This window comes from Cucumis sativus, chromosome 7 (genome assembly GCF_000004075.3).
Source record: "Cucumis sativus cultivar 9930 chromosome 7, Cucumber_9930_V3, whole genome shotgun sequence".
Classification (NCBI taxonomy): Eukaryota; Viridiplantae; Streptophyta; class Magnoliopsida; order Cucurbitales; family Cucurbitaceae; genus Cucumis; species Cucumis sativus.
Window position 1 is genome coordinate 21002739 of NC_026661.2, and position 17300 is coordinate 21020038.

General features: G+C 36.2%; 3 protein-coding genes across 5 annotated transcripts; 1 reads left to right on the forward strand and 2 right to left on the reverse strand.

The window, feature by feature from the left end:
- Positions 1 to 458: 458 nt before the first annotated feature.
- Positions 459 to 6546, reverse strand: LOC101219249 (ATP-dependent DNA helicase DDX11). 3 transcript variants are annotated; one of them, XM_031889112.1, is made up of 9 exons: positions 6356 to 6546; positions 5178 to 5804; positions 5011 to 5099; positions 3719 to 4072; positions 2961 to 3254; positions 2634 to 2879; positions 2336 to 2557; positions 1562 to 2126; positions 459 to 1141 (listed from the first exon to the last, which is right to left on the reverse strand). In XM_031889112.1, the coding sequence occupies exons 1-9, from the start codon at positions 6489 to 6491 to the stop codon at positions 930 to 932; spliced, it is 2745 nt and encodes a 914-aa protein (XP_031744972.1). In that variant the 5' UTR covers positions 6492 to 6546; the 3' UTR covers positions 459 to 929. The 3 variants fall into 3 exon arrangements, with proteins under 3 accessions (XP_031744972.1, XP_031744973.1, XP_031744974.1); XM_031889113.1 differs by having other exon boundaries at positions 518 to 1141; positions 3734 to 4072; XM_031889114.1 differs by lacking the exon at positions 6356 to 6546 and having other exon boundaries at positions 518 to 1141; positions 3719 to 4056; positions 5178 to 5360.
- Positions 6547 to 7138: 592 nt separating this feature from the next.
- On the forward strand, positions 7139 to 8463 carry LOC101221537 (60S ribosomal protein L37-3). Its single transcript, XM_004141724.3, has 4 exons — positions 7139 to 7257; positions 7347 to 7482; positions 7805 to 7906; positions 8216 to 8463. Exons 1-4 carry the CDS (start codon positions 7255 to 7257, stop codon positions 8260 to 8262), a joined length of 288 nt encoding a protein of 95 aa, XP_004141772.1. The 5' UTR covers positions 7139 to 7254; the 3' UTR covers positions 8263 to 8463.
- A 434-nt stretch (positions 8464 to 8897) lies between these two features.
- LOC101219007 lies at positions 8898 to 16568 on the reverse strand. Its single transcript, XM_011661267.2, has 16 exons — positions 15902 to 16568; positions 14491 to 14884; positions 14231 to 14408; positions 13974 to 14113; positions 12672 to 13887; positions 12451 to 12554; positions 12190 to 12334; positions 11787 to 11855; positions 11648 to 11693; positions 11392 to 11565; positions 11130 to 11314; positions 10508 to 10587; positions 10258 to 10393; positions 9731 to 9902; positions 9559 to 9641; positions 8898 to 9462 (listed from the first exon to the last, which is right to left on the reverse strand). Exons 1-16 carry the CDS (start codon positions 16005 to 16007, stop codon positions 9325 to 9327), a joined length of 3366 nt encoding a protein of 1121 aa, XP_011659569.1. The 5' UTR covers positions 16008 to 16568; the 3' UTR covers positions 8898 to 9324.
- Between the last annotated feature and the right edge of the window lie 732 nt (positions 16569 to 17300).

Here is a 17300-nt window from a genome sequence, read left to right on the forward strand (position 1 = left end):
CAATCTAATTCCTGACTGTAAACTACTTTCTTTCAGACGCAGGGAAACGAAATTACAAATCAACTTTTTGACTTGAATTTATTAACTTTGACTACTTATGACCACACTGAGGCACAAACTTATATGGCCACACGCAGAGGCCCTATTTAAACGACCCCTATTAAGTTGGAAACCTGGGATTTTCTTTAAAGTGAAACCATCAATCACCATTTAAAAAAAATTAAGGATTGGATAACAACAGTCCATGATTATTGGTTGGTTACCTTGGAAAAGAATTGATAATCACGGAGCTTTTGAATAGCCAAACTGTTCCTTGATATGACAACAAGATTTGTCAAATGCTCTGCATGTGAAGACTTGATAATCTATTTGGTAAAAGAAAACAAATCAGGCAGGTAGTCATTCAAACTGAAGCTGTGGCAAAGCATGCAAGTGGTGGTAGTATGGCATCAGTGAAATGCAAAAGAACAAAGCTAGATCTTATTGTTCAATACTTACCCAGCTAGGCTCCCCAAAATAAAGTGTAGAGATCAATATGCTATACATCTTGGTTCTTAGTTGTTAAAAGCTTACACATTGTTGAAACATCTCAAAACTGTTACAAGAACTGATGGAAGAAAGCCACCACCAATATAATCTGTTGGGAAGAAATATAAATAGGGGCTAGAAGTGCATCATTTGTCCTAGAAGAAAGGTAACAATATATACATGTATAAGTTGGCTTGTTTCACAGATCCCACAATTCAATCGCAAATCTAAGTTACAGCTCATTTGACCTTTCCTACTGGGACCAACTGCCATAATCGAAATTATTGCTCAAAGTAAAACAATGGTGAAGAAAGGGTCTGTGTTGTGCCTTTCTCAAGTAAGTAGGGTATATGAATCTGCCTTCAATGACGACAAAATCAACGTAAATTTGTACTGTGGATTCACCGTCCCATCTTTCTGTTAACTTTAAAAAACTGATTCAACCTTCGATGGACTTCACCATAATTCTCAGTTGAAGCAATGAGACAGTCCTTAATCCACTTCGGAAGCTTGTCAGCTGGGTGTGAAAAGCTTCTCTTTGAAGAATTAGATGTATACCGAACATCAACCAGTAAAATTGCTGCATAATCATTGATATGTCGAATCGCTCTACCTGTAAAAAAGGCAAGGAAGGCAGGCATTAGATAAAGATAAGATGAAAGTGCAATGGTTTGGATGTAGAGAACACTACATTATCACTACAGTTCTAAAAGATCTAGGGCAAACTACCAATTGGTTGGCCAGGATTACTCATTCCAAGCCTGATCAAGATCTCATCTAGGCAAGATTCTTTTATTGCTGTAATTAACTAAGTGGTCAATTATAATAAAGCATAACCAATAAACAACCAGATTTGGAGAGAAGTAAAAATACTAGCAGATTGCAACCAAACAATCAAGTCAGCCATTCTCTGATTGAGCTGAAAGTAATAGGCAATGAGCAAATCCAAACTACACGACTCGATTCAATTCGATAGTTCATTTAGGAGGATAACTATGTCTCCCATAATGAGAAAATGGAAACCATTACTTACCAATAGATTGATTCACGGCTTTCATGCAAAGATTCTCATAATACTCTTTTCCTCTTTTGCAACTTCTCAAGATCTCTAAACCAGTTTCAACATCTCCACTAGGAACATCATTATAAAACTTTGAACTCTTAATAGAATTCGAATTCCCCAGATTTTCAATATGCTTCACCCTCTCCATTAACTCAATGTCAGATGGACTAGGGTAGGGTAGGCCAACCATGACAATACACCTACCCATCCCATCGCTTAAGTTGATGCCTTCCGATATTTTTCCCCCAACAACAGCAAATAGCACCGCACCACTAGTAGACAAAATATTTTGTTTTGGATCCTTCTTAGACAATGCGTCGATGTTTTCCTTGTATTCCTTAAGAACAGATTCCACATCAGTATTTTTTCTAGGCTCTCTGAATATACGTTTTTTCTTCATAATCCTGTCAAGGATGCCTGAAGTTTTCCATAAACCATATACTTGTTCTTCATAATCAAATGAAGAGAAGAACACAACAATTCCTTCTGGAACCACAGTTACTATATTACAAAGCAAAAGCCCTAGCTCCTTTACCTGTAAATTCAGGGCCATAAAGCAATCAGCTACTGTAAAACTAACAAGGAAACAAGCTGAGAAACTGAACAGTAAGAAAAAAAGTTAACTACTTTATATCTGAACTATCTGGAATAAAACAACAGGAATAATACAAAAACATGAAAAATACAAGGTAAAAAGTGAAAAGAAAATGGGTATAAATCAACTCAAGCCTGTAATATCCTTACAATAGCAGATGAGCTTCTGCGGTTGTAGCTAAAATCAAAAAGCTGACCAGAAGGACCAGAGGAAACAGCCATAGGCAAAATACTTTCCGGAGGAACAATGTGACTACATGAAAAAAAATTCAACTGAGAAGGGGGTAACCATGGAAAGAGTCGCTCTCTTGTTTCTTCAATAGGCTGTAAAGTTCCCCCAGCAAGAACAACAGCATGTGCTTGATCTACAACCTACAAGATTAACTTAAGTCTCAGAATAAGGTATAATACACAAAATTCATGATGTAAATTTCTATTTTTTGCGAACCTCAGAAAATATCTTGTCGCCCCTAAGCTTAACAAATTTTATACATCCTCCACGTTCCCCTAAGCCTGTTGGTCTGTTCTTAGAGATGATCATTTTTCCATCTCCATCAAAGTTAATAAGGGATAGCAGCATGTCAGCTAATGCCCTAAAGCTTGAGAGAGTACTTTCCTTCTCGTAACATTCTCCAGACGGTTTTATTCCCAAGTCATTTCTTGGTTTAATAGTTCTTTCTCCATACCCACTAACCTGGAAAATTTACATCTTAACCTAATATAAGAAGAATCATTCAACATATGTGGATATAATTAGCAAATAAGAAGGATATACCTTGTGCATGATGTTGCTTTCCTTAATATACTGTAGCAGTTTTACAAAGTTGATATTATCTATGTTGAGAGAGAAGAGAAAATCATTTATAGCCATTGAATAGTCCAAAGCACCATTTTTTCCAGTACTATCATTTTGGCAAGGTTCCACATAAGACGCTTCCTCAATGTGCAAGAGTTTAAGGAGAGCCCGAGTAACTATAATTAGAGTTTGAATATATCTCCGATTCCCTGGTCCCAAAAGACTGCAAAATCTTTCAAAATACCTCTCCATGTGGTGATGCACATTCTCCAGCTGTAGGTAAGTTGGGAAATTTGATATCAATAGGAAACAAAGTACTTAGAAACAGTTCTATAAAAATTAGACAGGGTAGCCCACTGGGTGCTGATTGTAGGACTTATAAATGGACAACACGCAATCGATTCTATACGAAGATTAAAAATTCAAAAACACTTAACTGGATAAATAACCCAGTACCATGGTTCTATTTCTTATCAAAGTTCAAAGATTGTATTGTGTTAGAATTAGTGGGCTTGGCCCAAGGAAAGATTTAACCTAATTTTCTTTCCTTTTTTTATCATAAGCTTGTTGTCTATTTATTTTCCCTTTCTATTCTTTGATTATATGAAATAATAATAAGAAAAGTTAGATTGTGATTTTTCTCCTGGTTCTCGAGTTTCCACATAACTCAGTGTCTATTTTCTTTTACCGCTTTTAACATATTGAATAACTGAATTCAATAAAGTTGGTAGCCATACCTGCGAATAACTGACCTTTGAATCATGCATACTTATGAGTGAATCGGCTAAATTGTGTGCCTCATCAATAATTACAATACTGTTCTTCAAAACAAGGCCAAGAGATTCACGGGATGATTTTGATAGAAGAGATTGGTAAGGTAGGACGATAAGATCAGCACCCTGGACCAAACTTCGGGAGCCATAATATGGACACGTTCCCACCTTTCTTCCAAGGTGAATAAGATCTTCAATGTCTAAGGCTTCTCTTTGAGAGATCTGACTCCTAAAATTCTTCTGTAGTTTTGGGTTTCGAAGCATTGGGCACCCAGAAGAAGCCTTGGTTCGGGACATTTTTCCTGCACCAGCTAACTTCTGTAAATGGATGCAACCATAAGTTCATAGCAAACTGAGAAATCTTCAAATCCAATGATAGAAAGTACTGTTAACATTATTCTTTAACAATGGGAGAGAGATGCATGCGTCTGTGCAATATTGTGGCAAGCAATTATATAAAAATTCTGTCTCCTTAGAACTCAAGAACACAAACGTCAACCTAGAGCATATTCTGTTCAAGTAAGGTCATGCAATTCTATAAAACTTAGAGAAGACAAATTTACAATAGATAAAATGATGAATGAGTAAGGATGAACCCAATGCAACTATTTAACAAACAAGGTGCCAGATGAAAAGTCTGAATTTCATACCACCTAAAAGTACCCTGTTTCGGAAGATCGATGAAAAATAAATAAATTTCATAATTTCCCATCAGTTTGATTTTCCTTCATAATTTTAGTTTCTTTTTATAAAAAAAATGTGTGTGACAAACTATAGTTAATTTAGTCAAATATGTGCATACTATTTACAATGTGGACAAAATTCTACTGCTAGTAGCAGGATGGTAAATGTTAGAATAATGAGCAAAACTAGGGTCCAACTTAAATGCTTCTTCAAAGAAAAAACCTCTTAATTGCCAAATACACGCAGACACTTATTCTCAGAAAATAAGTGAGAATGAGAAGTCTGGAAACAGGCACTGTTTTTTAAGGTTTCGACTATTCTTTAGAATTATAACTTGGCAAATGTAGAGTCTTCATAATTTCAATTTTGACAAGTAGTTTTTAAACTTTCATTGTGATATACAAGGGCATACAAGAAAGGAGACCAACCTTTAAATAGGACTTCCCATCCAAGAATAACCCCTAACTAATAATTACAATAGGTCTACGAGGCTTCCCCCCAAAATACCAATGAACATTTTGAGTTATAGATAACAAGTTCCAATCTACCGCTGACGCTAGACTATCGCATACCTTGGCTTTGGATGTCTCAGTAGTCTTTTTCTTCTGAAGCTCCAAGCATTGTTCATTTATGTGACTTGCACTACCAAGTTTGAGTACCTCTGAAACATGCATCAGTAGTGTAAGCAATACAGACACACACACAAACACATTAGACAAAAACCAGGAGATATATGTACCTTCATTGATACAAAAAATCTTCCTAGAACCCAGGCAAATGACATTCAACTCACTTGCAAAGACAGTCTTCCTTAACTCCCTTATAAATTGTGATAGTTGTGAGTGTGTTCGACTACAAAAGTAAACTTTCAACTTCTCTTTATTAGATTCCTCTTGTTCTTCTTCGTCGTCGCTAGATGAACTGTTTGAAACTCCACTGACCTTCCTCTTTGACTTCCCACTACTAAGAGCCACTTCATCGTCGCTTTCATAATCCTCCACCAAAAACTCTTGATCATCCATCTCCAGACTATCATTTGGAGTATGCATATTCTTTTTTTCCCTTGTAACAAAATGGTCTTCCTCCTCTTGTGAAAATGAGTTCTGATGATTATCCTTGGAACCTTCTTTCTTATGTCTTCCTAATCCCATTCCAAATTCTTTAATCTTATTCTTCTTCTCCTGATTGCGATGGTCTTGACTTACAACAAACTTCCTCATCCAATCAGGCTCGTCGTCTGAATTAAACTGGATTTCATTTGGGCTGGTCTTGTCAGGCCCATCTTGTATCTCACCATTCTGTTTCTTCCTTTGGTCAGCTAACCATTGCAAAGTGCCACATATGATGCTTAGAGTTTTTCCCGTACCTACAGCAACAGAATAAACTTCAATCAAGAAATAGAAAAAAATATTTCTTTTCCTACAGAGGAAAAAGTTAAATAATTTTTTTCTTAAACTGAATTCTCACTAGCAAATACCCTCGAGTTTTACAAACACTGCAAATTGCTCAAATGCAACTACTTTTATCCAGAATCTTCGTCTCAAGAAAACGCCGCATTTCCTCCATCCACTCAAATTTATGATCAAACAACAGTATAAATTTATCCAACAATAAAGCAAAAAACATAAATCGACTCCTATACTTCAGGCTCAAGCATTGTTCTGATTAGTATAGAAATAAATTCACCCAGACTCGAAATGGGACCCTATATTTCAACAATCGTAACGATCCAAATATCACGAAACCACAACTGAGCATCATAACCCAGTAATAATAGGTCACAGGTAATGAAAAGGGAATCTCGTAACGTATGAAACACGAGCGACAAATGCTGTTCGAAGAACTAAGAAATACTTAATACTTAATCAGACCAAAAGCTACCGATGGAACTAAGAAATAGAAAGAAGAAGACGTAACCAGTGGGGCTTTCAAGCATGGAGATTCCGCCTTTGTTGAGATATTCGTACAGTGCCTTCATGAAATCGAACTGAATCGAGTATGGCTTGTATGGAAATGCCGGAAATTCGGGTTCCCATTGGTGTATTCTCTCCATCTTCTTCGATTCACGGCCTCAGTCGGCAGCCCAACCCTTTCGCGCCTTTTCTCTCTTAGTTATATTCAGTAGCCGTAGAGCGCGAAGCCGTATTTATACACAATGTTGTTTTCAAGTGAAATTATTTTAAAGTGCAAATCTCAATTATCACTCTAAGCTCAACCCTTTCCACTAATTTCATGTATAATCCTTAAAACACAAATACTAGTTGGTGATTAAATATTAATCCTTAAGATACAACACATGCATATTTATTTATTTATTTTAAAAAAAACCGAAAGTAGGAAATTCAAACCACAAATCTCGTGATTACCAATACACTTAAAATACTAGTAGAAGGAAGTTAAGTTAAAGGTTTAGTAATTCATCCAAACATTGTTTTATCTTAGTTTTACGTTTTAATCATGTCAACCGTGATTAAAGTGAAGTTAATACATTGGATTAACATAGAAAATAAGTGGCTTAATTAATAAAAATATATATCATCCACCTAAAATGGACTAAATCGAATTAGTGGGCGAACGGACTAAATTTAAAGTGGGCTGGAAACTTCCAAAGCTTTCAATATTGGGCCGGTTTAACTCACAAGCCCGACGAGTCAAACTTCGGGCCCGATTGTAAAAAGTGGGCCGTCCAGAAAGTGAAGCTCAAACCCTAAACGGTGTATTTCGATCATATAAAAGACCCATTTTACTTGCTGCTATCCCCATAGCCAAACTGCATATAGAATTCTTCCGCCCTAGGGTTTCTTCGTCCTGCATCAATGGTACATCTCTTCCCCTTTCTTTTTCTTCATCGATTTATTCTTATGTGTAGTTGGTTTCATCTCTGTATTCTTGTTCGATTAATTTACAGGGAAAGGGTACGGGCAGTTTTGGTAAGAGGAGGAACAAGACCCATACTCTCTGTGTGCGGTGTGGCCGCCGCAGCTTCCATCTCCAGAAGAGTCGTTGTGCAGCATGTGCTTTTCCTGCTGCTCGCAAGCGCAAATGTGAGTCATATCCATCTTTCTGCGTTTTCGTCAATCTTCTTTTTACTTATATTGATCTAAGTCGGCTGTTTAGCTCGTGTTTACTTTGATTCAATGTGTTGCTCCTTTGGATTTGCTTAGTGAATACTCTGTATAAATAGTAGTTAGTGGGTCGTATTGAGGTGCTATCCATGAACGAGGAGGCTAAAGTATGTGTGATAATTGATGAGATTCGTTCGTTTGGTTATGTAATATGACTACACGAGACGTTTGTATGGGTTGTAGTGTTTCATGGTTTGTGGATTGGTTTTGATTGCTTTCTCTGGCTTTGGGCTTTGTTTAGATAACTGGAGTGTGAAGGCAATTAGAAGAAAGACAACCGGAACTGGAAGGATGAGGTACTTGCGCCATGTTCCGCGTAGATTCAAGAGCGGCTTCAGAGAGGGTATGATGATATTTTGTTCATTGTTTATTAATATTAGAGCACAGATTTTGTTATATCAATTAGAACAGAATAGCACACTTCAGTTCCAACTGATTTATCAAAAACTTTACTTATGCTCTAATGATTAAACTCGTTCTTCCCCATTTACTTTGAGCTTGTTTTTATCAACTTTTTGAGTGTTTATAAACTGTATGATTGCACTTATAAACACTTTGGAAAGTCGATTCAAACACACTCATAATTTGTTTTGGGTTTTGATACCAGTTTTAGCAGTATTCTGACCGAAAAATGTTTTGGGTTTGTGATTAGGTACGGAAGCTGCACCCAGGAATAAAGGAGCTGCAGCATCAGCATAAGGTTTTGGAAGAAGTTCAATTTAATTTCAGTACCCACCTATAGTTTTCAGTAGGGGTTTTACTCATCTGAGAATCATTTCATATAATTTTGTTTTTTCTAGTTTTTGACTTTTCATGATTTAGTTGAACGATCGCTGTTTCTTTAAAATGTATTGTTTGAATTTTGGACAAATGATGAATCAGATTGTTCGTATTCTGCTACTTGCTTCTTCATTCTTCAGTATGCTCTATTACCCAACGCCCATTCGTTCCAAAGTTGCATCTGTTGGGAGAACATTGTCAAATCACTAGAATGATTAATTGGGTCATCTCGAAGGTTGTTTAATCAAAGCAAAACATTACTTGGATATTAGAAAATCTGTTTTCTCATACTAATGCTGTTTTAAGATGGGAGCCATTTTAATTTTTAGCTATAATAACTTGTGTTATTTTTGTACTTCAACGAATTTGGTATAGGAACATTCAGTTCAGACATTTATTAAGATACGAAATAGGCTGCCTTAGGGAGGGGAGGGTACGAGCGAGAACTGAGGTTATTTGATATATTGACTTGAAATTTCAAGCATAGTGTTGGAATTGTATATGAATTTTGAATTTGAAATTTTATAGAATTCAAGCTAATCTTTTAAAAGGAGTTCCTAAAAACTAATTTTGTGTTCTTTGATTAAATTGTATGATTGTAAACTAACAATCATTGTTTTTCAAACGAATTAACTGACAAACAACACTCTGCGGGTGGAGGATAAAATATCTGAATCAACGACAACCAAACCAACCCTTCCAAAATGGCAATCCACCTCAAATGTGAACAAATCTAAGACACTATACAAACCACCACAACGGAAAGTTGTTAATGCTGCACAAAAACAAAAATGGGGGAAGAAGACATTTCAGATGGTATAACCTATAGAGGGGAATAAATGCTACAATTTCCAAATGGGGAGCAGTAGTAGACTCTAAACTGGAGAAACAAAAATGTAGTTGCCGTAAAGCAAAATCCATATGGTGTAACGGAATGCTGGAGTGATGCTTGTCCAAGAACATAGCATGACAAAGCAAATCTTAGACATGTGCATCGAGTTTGCCAAACTTCTCCTTTCTTTCGTGCAGCTGTTTGAAGACAGAATCAAGTTCTGGAAACAAGGTTAACAGCAATAGCTCAATGAGGTCCAGTGCCAATAGCTTCGTGCATACAGCTGACTGCAGTTTGCATTTTCACACAATCAAGAACAAGTCAATCCAAATTCAGCAGAGGAAAAATGAGTTTACATTGCTCATTCAATACATGCCAAATACCTGAAGGAAGTAATACAGATCCTTGGCACATTGCTCATACTCCTTTCGACCAACTAGCCCCACAATAGCAGGTGGAGCATTGGCTTCATTACGAAATTTCATGGTAAGTTGAGATCAAAACAGATGTTAATGTGAAAGTAACTTTAAAATTGAGCTTGAAGTGTGAACGTACTGATCATCAAGTCATACACAAGCTTTGCACGACGATCGGCTTCTTGCTGCTGCAGTTCCTCGAGGGATCGAGGAGATAGGATCTCGTTGGAGTTGTTGCCGGAAGTGGAACCTTCGGGTGATGGTGGTTGCTTTGGACGCTTGGTTATGAATACCCCACCAGGCCATAAAATCTATTTGATTCACATTCGTACCCCCATCAATTAATCAGAGGCTATCTATGATATACATTTTTTGTTTTAGAAGCTCCAAATCAAGTGAAATTATTCTAGAGTTATGCAATAAATGAAAGGGGAATTGTTACGGACAAAAAAAAGTGAAACTATTTACATAATTTAGTAAAAGAAAGAAAGCAATGTATTTTGGTATATTTTGTAAATAGTTTCAATATTTTGCTATTTTTGAAAATGATCCTAAATGAAAATTAAATTTCTAGAATAAAATCAGTGAAGCTAGAGATCATCCTATTGTATGGCCAACAGGAAGTACGACAACAATGAGAAAAGTTCATTTCGGTCTCATAAGTACCTGCTCGAGGCGGTTGATAGCGGAGGCCATGGAAGATCCCTTGCGAAAACGCTGGATTTTCTGAATCAACCAATCCTCAAGAGCATCCCCCATGCCCAATTGTAGCACCTGTTTTGCCACCCAAAATGCCTTTCTCCTGTAATACAACAGTAACACACACTCTACTATCAACCAACCGACTACAAATCTACTACAAAAGTAACATACGATCTCAATAGACAAATGAGAATAAATCTTCATAATCCAGCACCTGATCCATCCCCCATCTTGTAGTTGAAATATCACATCCACCAAATTAAATATTGGTACTGTTAAATTTGGCGGCACCCACTGCAAATAGTTCCAAACCAAACACCACATGTTACCTTACCCCTGAACGAAACAAATAGCCTGACTACGCATATATTAACCAGAATTTTCAGTTTCATCAACCAACTTTTTAATATTTTCATCAACCAAACAAGAAAAGGGAATATAAACATACTTTATATGAGGCTCATAATCATTGTATGATAATACTCTTCTTTTGCTTTTGTTTCATTTTCAATAGTGGTAAGTCATTTCATTTCAAATAAGATAAATAAAAAACATAGTTATAACAATTTTATGTGTTATACGTCTATTGCTACTAAACAAAACATATGGTATCTTCGACCCAATTAATAAATCATATTCTTATATCAGTTTACTAAGTTATCAATACAATTCAACATTTTGTGACAGTAAGACTCAATAGAAACAAAATAAATAGATGGAGTGTGAAATTGAGATTTCCAAATTTCCTGACAGGAGATTAAAGAAAGACACCATATTTAGCTCAACTGTATTGCTGCAAAAAGCATTGAAAACAATAGAGGGAGTTCAAAGATTACCTCAGTGGGCAACATTGGATCAGTCGCAGCGTCAAGAAGCAAATCAGAAGCCTCTCCAGATTTTTCATTCTCTTTCTGGTTCTCAGTATTCCCTGAGTTTTTATCAGATAATGTTCCATTCTCCTTCTGGTTCTCAGTTCTCCCAGAGTTCCTATCAGGCAATCCACTCTTCTCCGTAGTAGCATCTGAATCAATATCATAGTCGTCAAAATAATTTACAAACTTCCTGAAAATTTGTTTTTTACTTGAGAAATAGACGTGCCTTTTGAGTTCAATCTCAAGCCATTAGGCTGAAGTTTGGCTTTCGACTGCAATTTAGGCTCAAAGAATTCAGCTGTTGCGTGGTCTCTCCTCAGTGGTAATAATCCTGATAAAGGGCTGTTCGGGTTTGAAACACATCTATTATACTCTTCATGGGATTTATCAGCCGGATCAACTGTAACATTTTCCAACAAATATTAACAGATTAACGCAAACAAAGGATATAATAGTTGTTTATCAAAATTAACAAGATTTACCTGACAAAGTTTCGATGATGGAAAATGAATCCAAAAATATGTATGTCTGTGCGTATAAACATAGTAACAAAGATTAAACATCCTGGAACTGAGATTCAGGTCTCAAGGCTGATATCTAGTAGGTAAGTAAAGATCTAACCTGAGAATCAACACTGAGAAAGTCCCAAACTTCAATAGACCCTGAGATTCTCGGGAGCTGTATAAGCCTCTGAAGAAAAACAGAAAAGAAAACTGGTCAAAAGCTGTAAATAAAGAACTTAACGAACTATCATACAGGAAAAATAACTTCCCAAGAATAAAGAGTTAACCAAATACTCAAAAAGCATACTATGCTGCACTCGGCTCAACGGAACTGACAGCTGAAGCTTACATTAGCAACAGTACCAAAATCTCAACAACCAAAAAGTAACAAAATAGAATGGATAGACCCAGTTGAAAAATGCAATGATAATGCAACTCATATTCATTTTGTAAAAAGGATATACAACTAATAAGGTAGACAAAAATGATGAACCAGATATTCAAGTAAGATAAATTTGGACCTTTAAATACTTATCGAGTAAATTACATCGTTCCTGAATAACAGGAAAATCTAATCCCGTGGAAAGGAAATGTTTTGGTGGCAAATGTAAATTGTACTCTGAAAACTCTTTTAGACGTCTGTGCAACTCCTCAAAATGGCTAAACCTGCAAGAACAAGAAAAACAAGTGCATGCGAAAGGTTAAAAAATAATAAATGAACTGATTAAAAAATAATAAATGAACTGATTAAAAAATAAACCTGGAGAATTTGTAGTACAAACCTTCTTTTGATAGACCAGCTATGATTATTATTTACATCTGTAACAGATATGGAATATACAGCAAATGTTCTCGAACCGCTCTTGACTATATTTGCACCCATCACCTGCATGCACAATAAACTCACAAAGTCACAAACAGATCATCATATGTGAAAATGAAGTTTCTACATGCTTAAGACTATAAACTATTAAGATTTCAATAATAACAAATAAATAAATACCTCACATTTCAGCCTAAAGAATGAATCCACCATCTGAGAACTTTGTGAGTAATCGGTAGGAAGAATATGGGAAATTGAAAGTACAGATGAAGAAGCCGCTGCTCCGCTGTGAATTCTTCCTGAACTCTCCATATCAGAATCATCACTAGAATCGTCGTCATTTGCAGGTCCTAGAGGAGAATTTAGTATATCCTGCCCATCACCAGATATAAAGCTTGTTCTCTCAACCTCTTGCCAAACAGGTAACTTCTCACTGTTATGACGGGATCTTTTCCTTCCAGACTGATTCCTTGATAACCTATTATTGTGATCTTTCCCTTTAACTGCCTTCTTAACTCTACAACCATCAGAACTCTCAAGCGGGTGATGAATGTGTGAAATTCCAGCATTTCTATTGTTTCTAGCATTCCACACTTTGGTTACAGGAGAGTCAAGGCCTGTAACATTGCTTGTTTCCTCATCTTCAGAAGTATTTCCATCTGAGTCAAGATCATTCAGGTGCATGACATCACGATCATTGTCTTGATAATGCATCACAGTAGAGTTATTTAGTATGTCTGAATCTGTTCGACAGGACGAACCATTGACTGTAAGCGGGTCAGTACAGCCTAAGTGAACAGTTTTGTTTTTAGAGCAATTAAGCTCGCCCTCATTTTCTATATCAATCGTTTTCGAGATTCTCTTCTCACGCTTCACTGAGATTGAAAGAGGCTTCCCTTGAGGGAGGCCATGCTGGGTATTCTTGTTTGATTGATTCTCATTTTCTTTCATTTTGTAGTTTCTCCCTTTTGCCCACATGTTTTCAAAATGCTCAGGAGCTAGGGCCTTATCCTTTCTACGAGAAAACTGATCCAACTTTTCACCCCATTCTCCACTGTTATGTTTCTGAACAGTGTTTTCGTGAACATTTTGGGATGTCGGGGGCTCAGAGTTCCAGGACCGAGAAGATCGAGTATCAATTGAGAGAAGTGGATCCTTGGAAAAACTAGCATTGCAGTTGAATTTTGTAGGTAAGTTTGTAGGAGTGGTGGATTGTGCATTTTTCATCTGCACCAGCTCAACACCAGCCATAGAAGGATCAAGGAACTTGGAAAGATCATCAGAGGGAATGCTTGGAGATCCATCAGTTTTGGACCCTAAATTTTCATGCATCGATTCCACTGTCTTAGGCTTTTTCATATTTATGACTAAGGATTCTATTCTTTCGTTAATAAACCTGTTATCAGGAATTTTGAAAATATATTACAGCATCTAGTCAGAATGACATTCTAACAAAACCAAAGAAAATAAATTGGTTAATACCTTGGGCTAGCTAAGTTTAAAACTGGCCGCATTACTGCAGAAGCAAGAAGCTCCCTTGCTGTATAGCGGAAGTATAAGCACTGAAGATTCTCATGCTTGAATGTATATAAAATAAGACCATCCATCACATGCTGCAAGACCTGTGTAAGGAAAATAATTCAGTTACTATGACATACAATTAAGTGCAAGGCACTTCCTCCTTGCAAGCAAATCCTATTGGACCTTGTATCATCCGTAGTCAAATATAGAATTGAGACCTTATGCTGAGCTTCAGAAGAAAATAAAGCAGGGTGCAACCTGTTCTCCATAGCCAGGTGTTGTCTGAGTTCTGTATCCAATTTTTCAAGTGTGATGGTTCCTAACTGTCGTTTCTCTATTTTTAATTTAGTTGAACGAAAATTTTCCAAGTGTGTGCAGATGAGATTAATAAGATCCCTGCACCCAAATTTTAGCACCATTTTAGACAAGAAAAGCCGACAACTGTTGGACATAGTGCATAGATATGTCAGAAATTAACCTCATTAGAAGATCAATCAGATTAATATTCCTAAAGCGTCCAGCGATTTCTCCAAGCACACCATTGACAATGTTTATCAATTCCTCTGGACCTTCTTTATCGGGTGTTAAACGAGAATACCAAAGATCTGTCACCCACTCTGAAATTAAATGTCTACTGAAGTGATCTATTGCATCCTCAGCAACACGTGAATTAACTTTCCTTCTCCACTCTGACTTCTTTACAACTTTAGGAAACTCGAGAGGTTTCTCTTGAGAAATACCATGTTCTGGTAAAGGTCTACGTATATACGAAGCAGCTTTTCTCCTCATTTCTAAATCTAAAGAGAAATAGCGGATGAGGATGATCAGAAATGCAGCAGCAGGTAAATTTACCCAAACAGATGAGCTTGTCACTGAAAAAGGAACAAAATAAATTTAAGATATCCATCCTCAAAAAGGAGAACACAAAAGTCAGCAGCAAAAATAATGCACACACTATCTAAAGACTACGTCCTTGAAACTACAACTTGAGAGAGACAAGAAGTGTTGACATTGAGCATATAATTTCATGCTATGTAAAAGACTGCATCTTTAACATATGAAGGCAAACCCATCTGGTTTCCCGGAGGAACTCAAAATAGATTGAAAAACCTCAACCAAGTCTCTTCACATAAACTTACAGTGCTAAGTTCTAACAGGAATGTGTGTCAGAGAGAAAAGGGAGGGGTGGGGGAGGGGAAACTTCTCCAATTGTTCAGAATGGTTCCCATCAAAAGAAGCTCGAACACAGAATACACACACACAGACACATATAGATATAAGCATCACGCACCAATGAAATTCTCTTAGAAAACTCCACAAACTATTTTCCATTAAAAACTGACTCATTGTGAAAGTGGTTTTCTTCATTGAAAAACAACCGATTCATTATATAAATTCAAGAACAAACTATGCAAGTGCAAAATAATGAACCGTTATTTCAACGATAGTGCACAAAAGGAGCAGTAAACCAAACAACGAACGGGGATTCAAATTATCCAGTGGAACGAGTGGGATTTCGTAATAATCATAGAATTACCAGTAGCCTCTCATTTTCTCTACGCAAAACAACATAGTTAATGCTGCTTTGAAACCATAACTCAATGAAAGCAAGTAACCATAATAATGTTAATGAACTAGAATTGTATCCGCAAGTGAAGTAGTGTTCTTCTGAGGCCTAAACATGTGGTTATGGCCATAAATGGTTAAAGGGGCTTGTGAGATTCAAGTTCCTACAGGTAATCCAACAACAATTCTTTTACAAAAGAAAAAGTAGAAGTCATGCGCATCGAATTGAATTGTACAGCATGCAAGCTAAAACAGATATCCCAAGATGGAGTAACTTCAATCAGATCATAACAAAATTAAGCAAAAGAGAATCCATTTCTTACATGACATCATATACGATAAACCCACAATGCATATCACCAGAAAAAGAACCCGTTTCTTTGCTTCCTCGAGGAGGTCCCGAGGCGTAACCTGATTCTGCGAGCTCATTCCGGACCAGAAACAAACGAATTTGCAGTCGCGAGATATTAAAATGGAGCGAAATGAATTCAATCAAAGTAACCCCAGTTACCCAATGAAGAATCTTTCAAATTTCAAGCAGATGATGACCCAAGTTCCACACGAAAAGAAAACTCAGAAAGCCCCAATCGGAGATAGAAGCGATCACGAACTGGGTATCGAAAAATGAAGCCAAAGAATTGGGGAGAAATGGAAAAAATAAATCAAATCAAATCAGATGGTTAGTAATGGGTTAACTTCATTGTCAGTTCCACTTTTACACTTCATTGGGGATTGGGATTCGATTTTGGACATTGGAATTTCATCTGCTTCTTGGACGATTGGGATTTTTGAGATGGGAATATCGGAGATTTTTCATAACAACCATCACCAACATCCTCTAATTTTTCAATAATTGTTTTGGTCCATTCCTAACAAAGCAATTTTTGTTTCTTGAAAAATTAGTAAATAAATGAATCTGTCACAAGACGGAACCCAATTCAAATGGTTGAAGTTGAACACAATTTTGAATGCATTTTGGATACTTACCTAGTAGGTCTTTCAAAATCACCTTTCCAAAATTCGCCATAGCATTTACTTATATTGATAGCAACCAATTCAAAAAAATACATTACTATCACAAATAGTTAAAGTTATTCCATTACCAATGGTACAAAGTTTGGAGAGTCGTTTAATACGTTGTTATTTATCATATCCATTTTTCTCTATTGTTCTAAGTGACTTAAGGTTCTTATCAAAAAAAACTCAAAGATATTTATAAGTAGCTTACAAAGTTTTTATTTTAACACGATATAATAACAACAAATGTTAGTCGAGTTTTTGTTGGTCGTTCCTAGTATTTCAAAGGCGATTAGAAGAGTAAACAATGTGTATGTAATTTATTTATTTTCTCTTTCAATTATTCAAATGATAAGAACAATAACTTCTAAACTAAAACCTACTTAAAGTATTTGGAAATGTTCGAGGATATAAGATTATAGTAACCATCTCTTTGCTACAGCAAATACTATTTAAAATTTTCAAATTAACTATTTTAAAGCTCTTATCATTTTTTTTAAAATTCTTTGTCGCAGTATATACTATTTTCTTCAAAAACTAAAATAGTTAACATCTCGAACACATGTTATTATAACTCAAACTAAAATAATATATACCTCCAACACAAACTATCGTAACTCGACTAAAGTAACCTAAGACTATAATAACGCACTCCTTGTCTCAAATGTTTTCTTTATGTTTTGATTCATATAAGTAGGACATTTT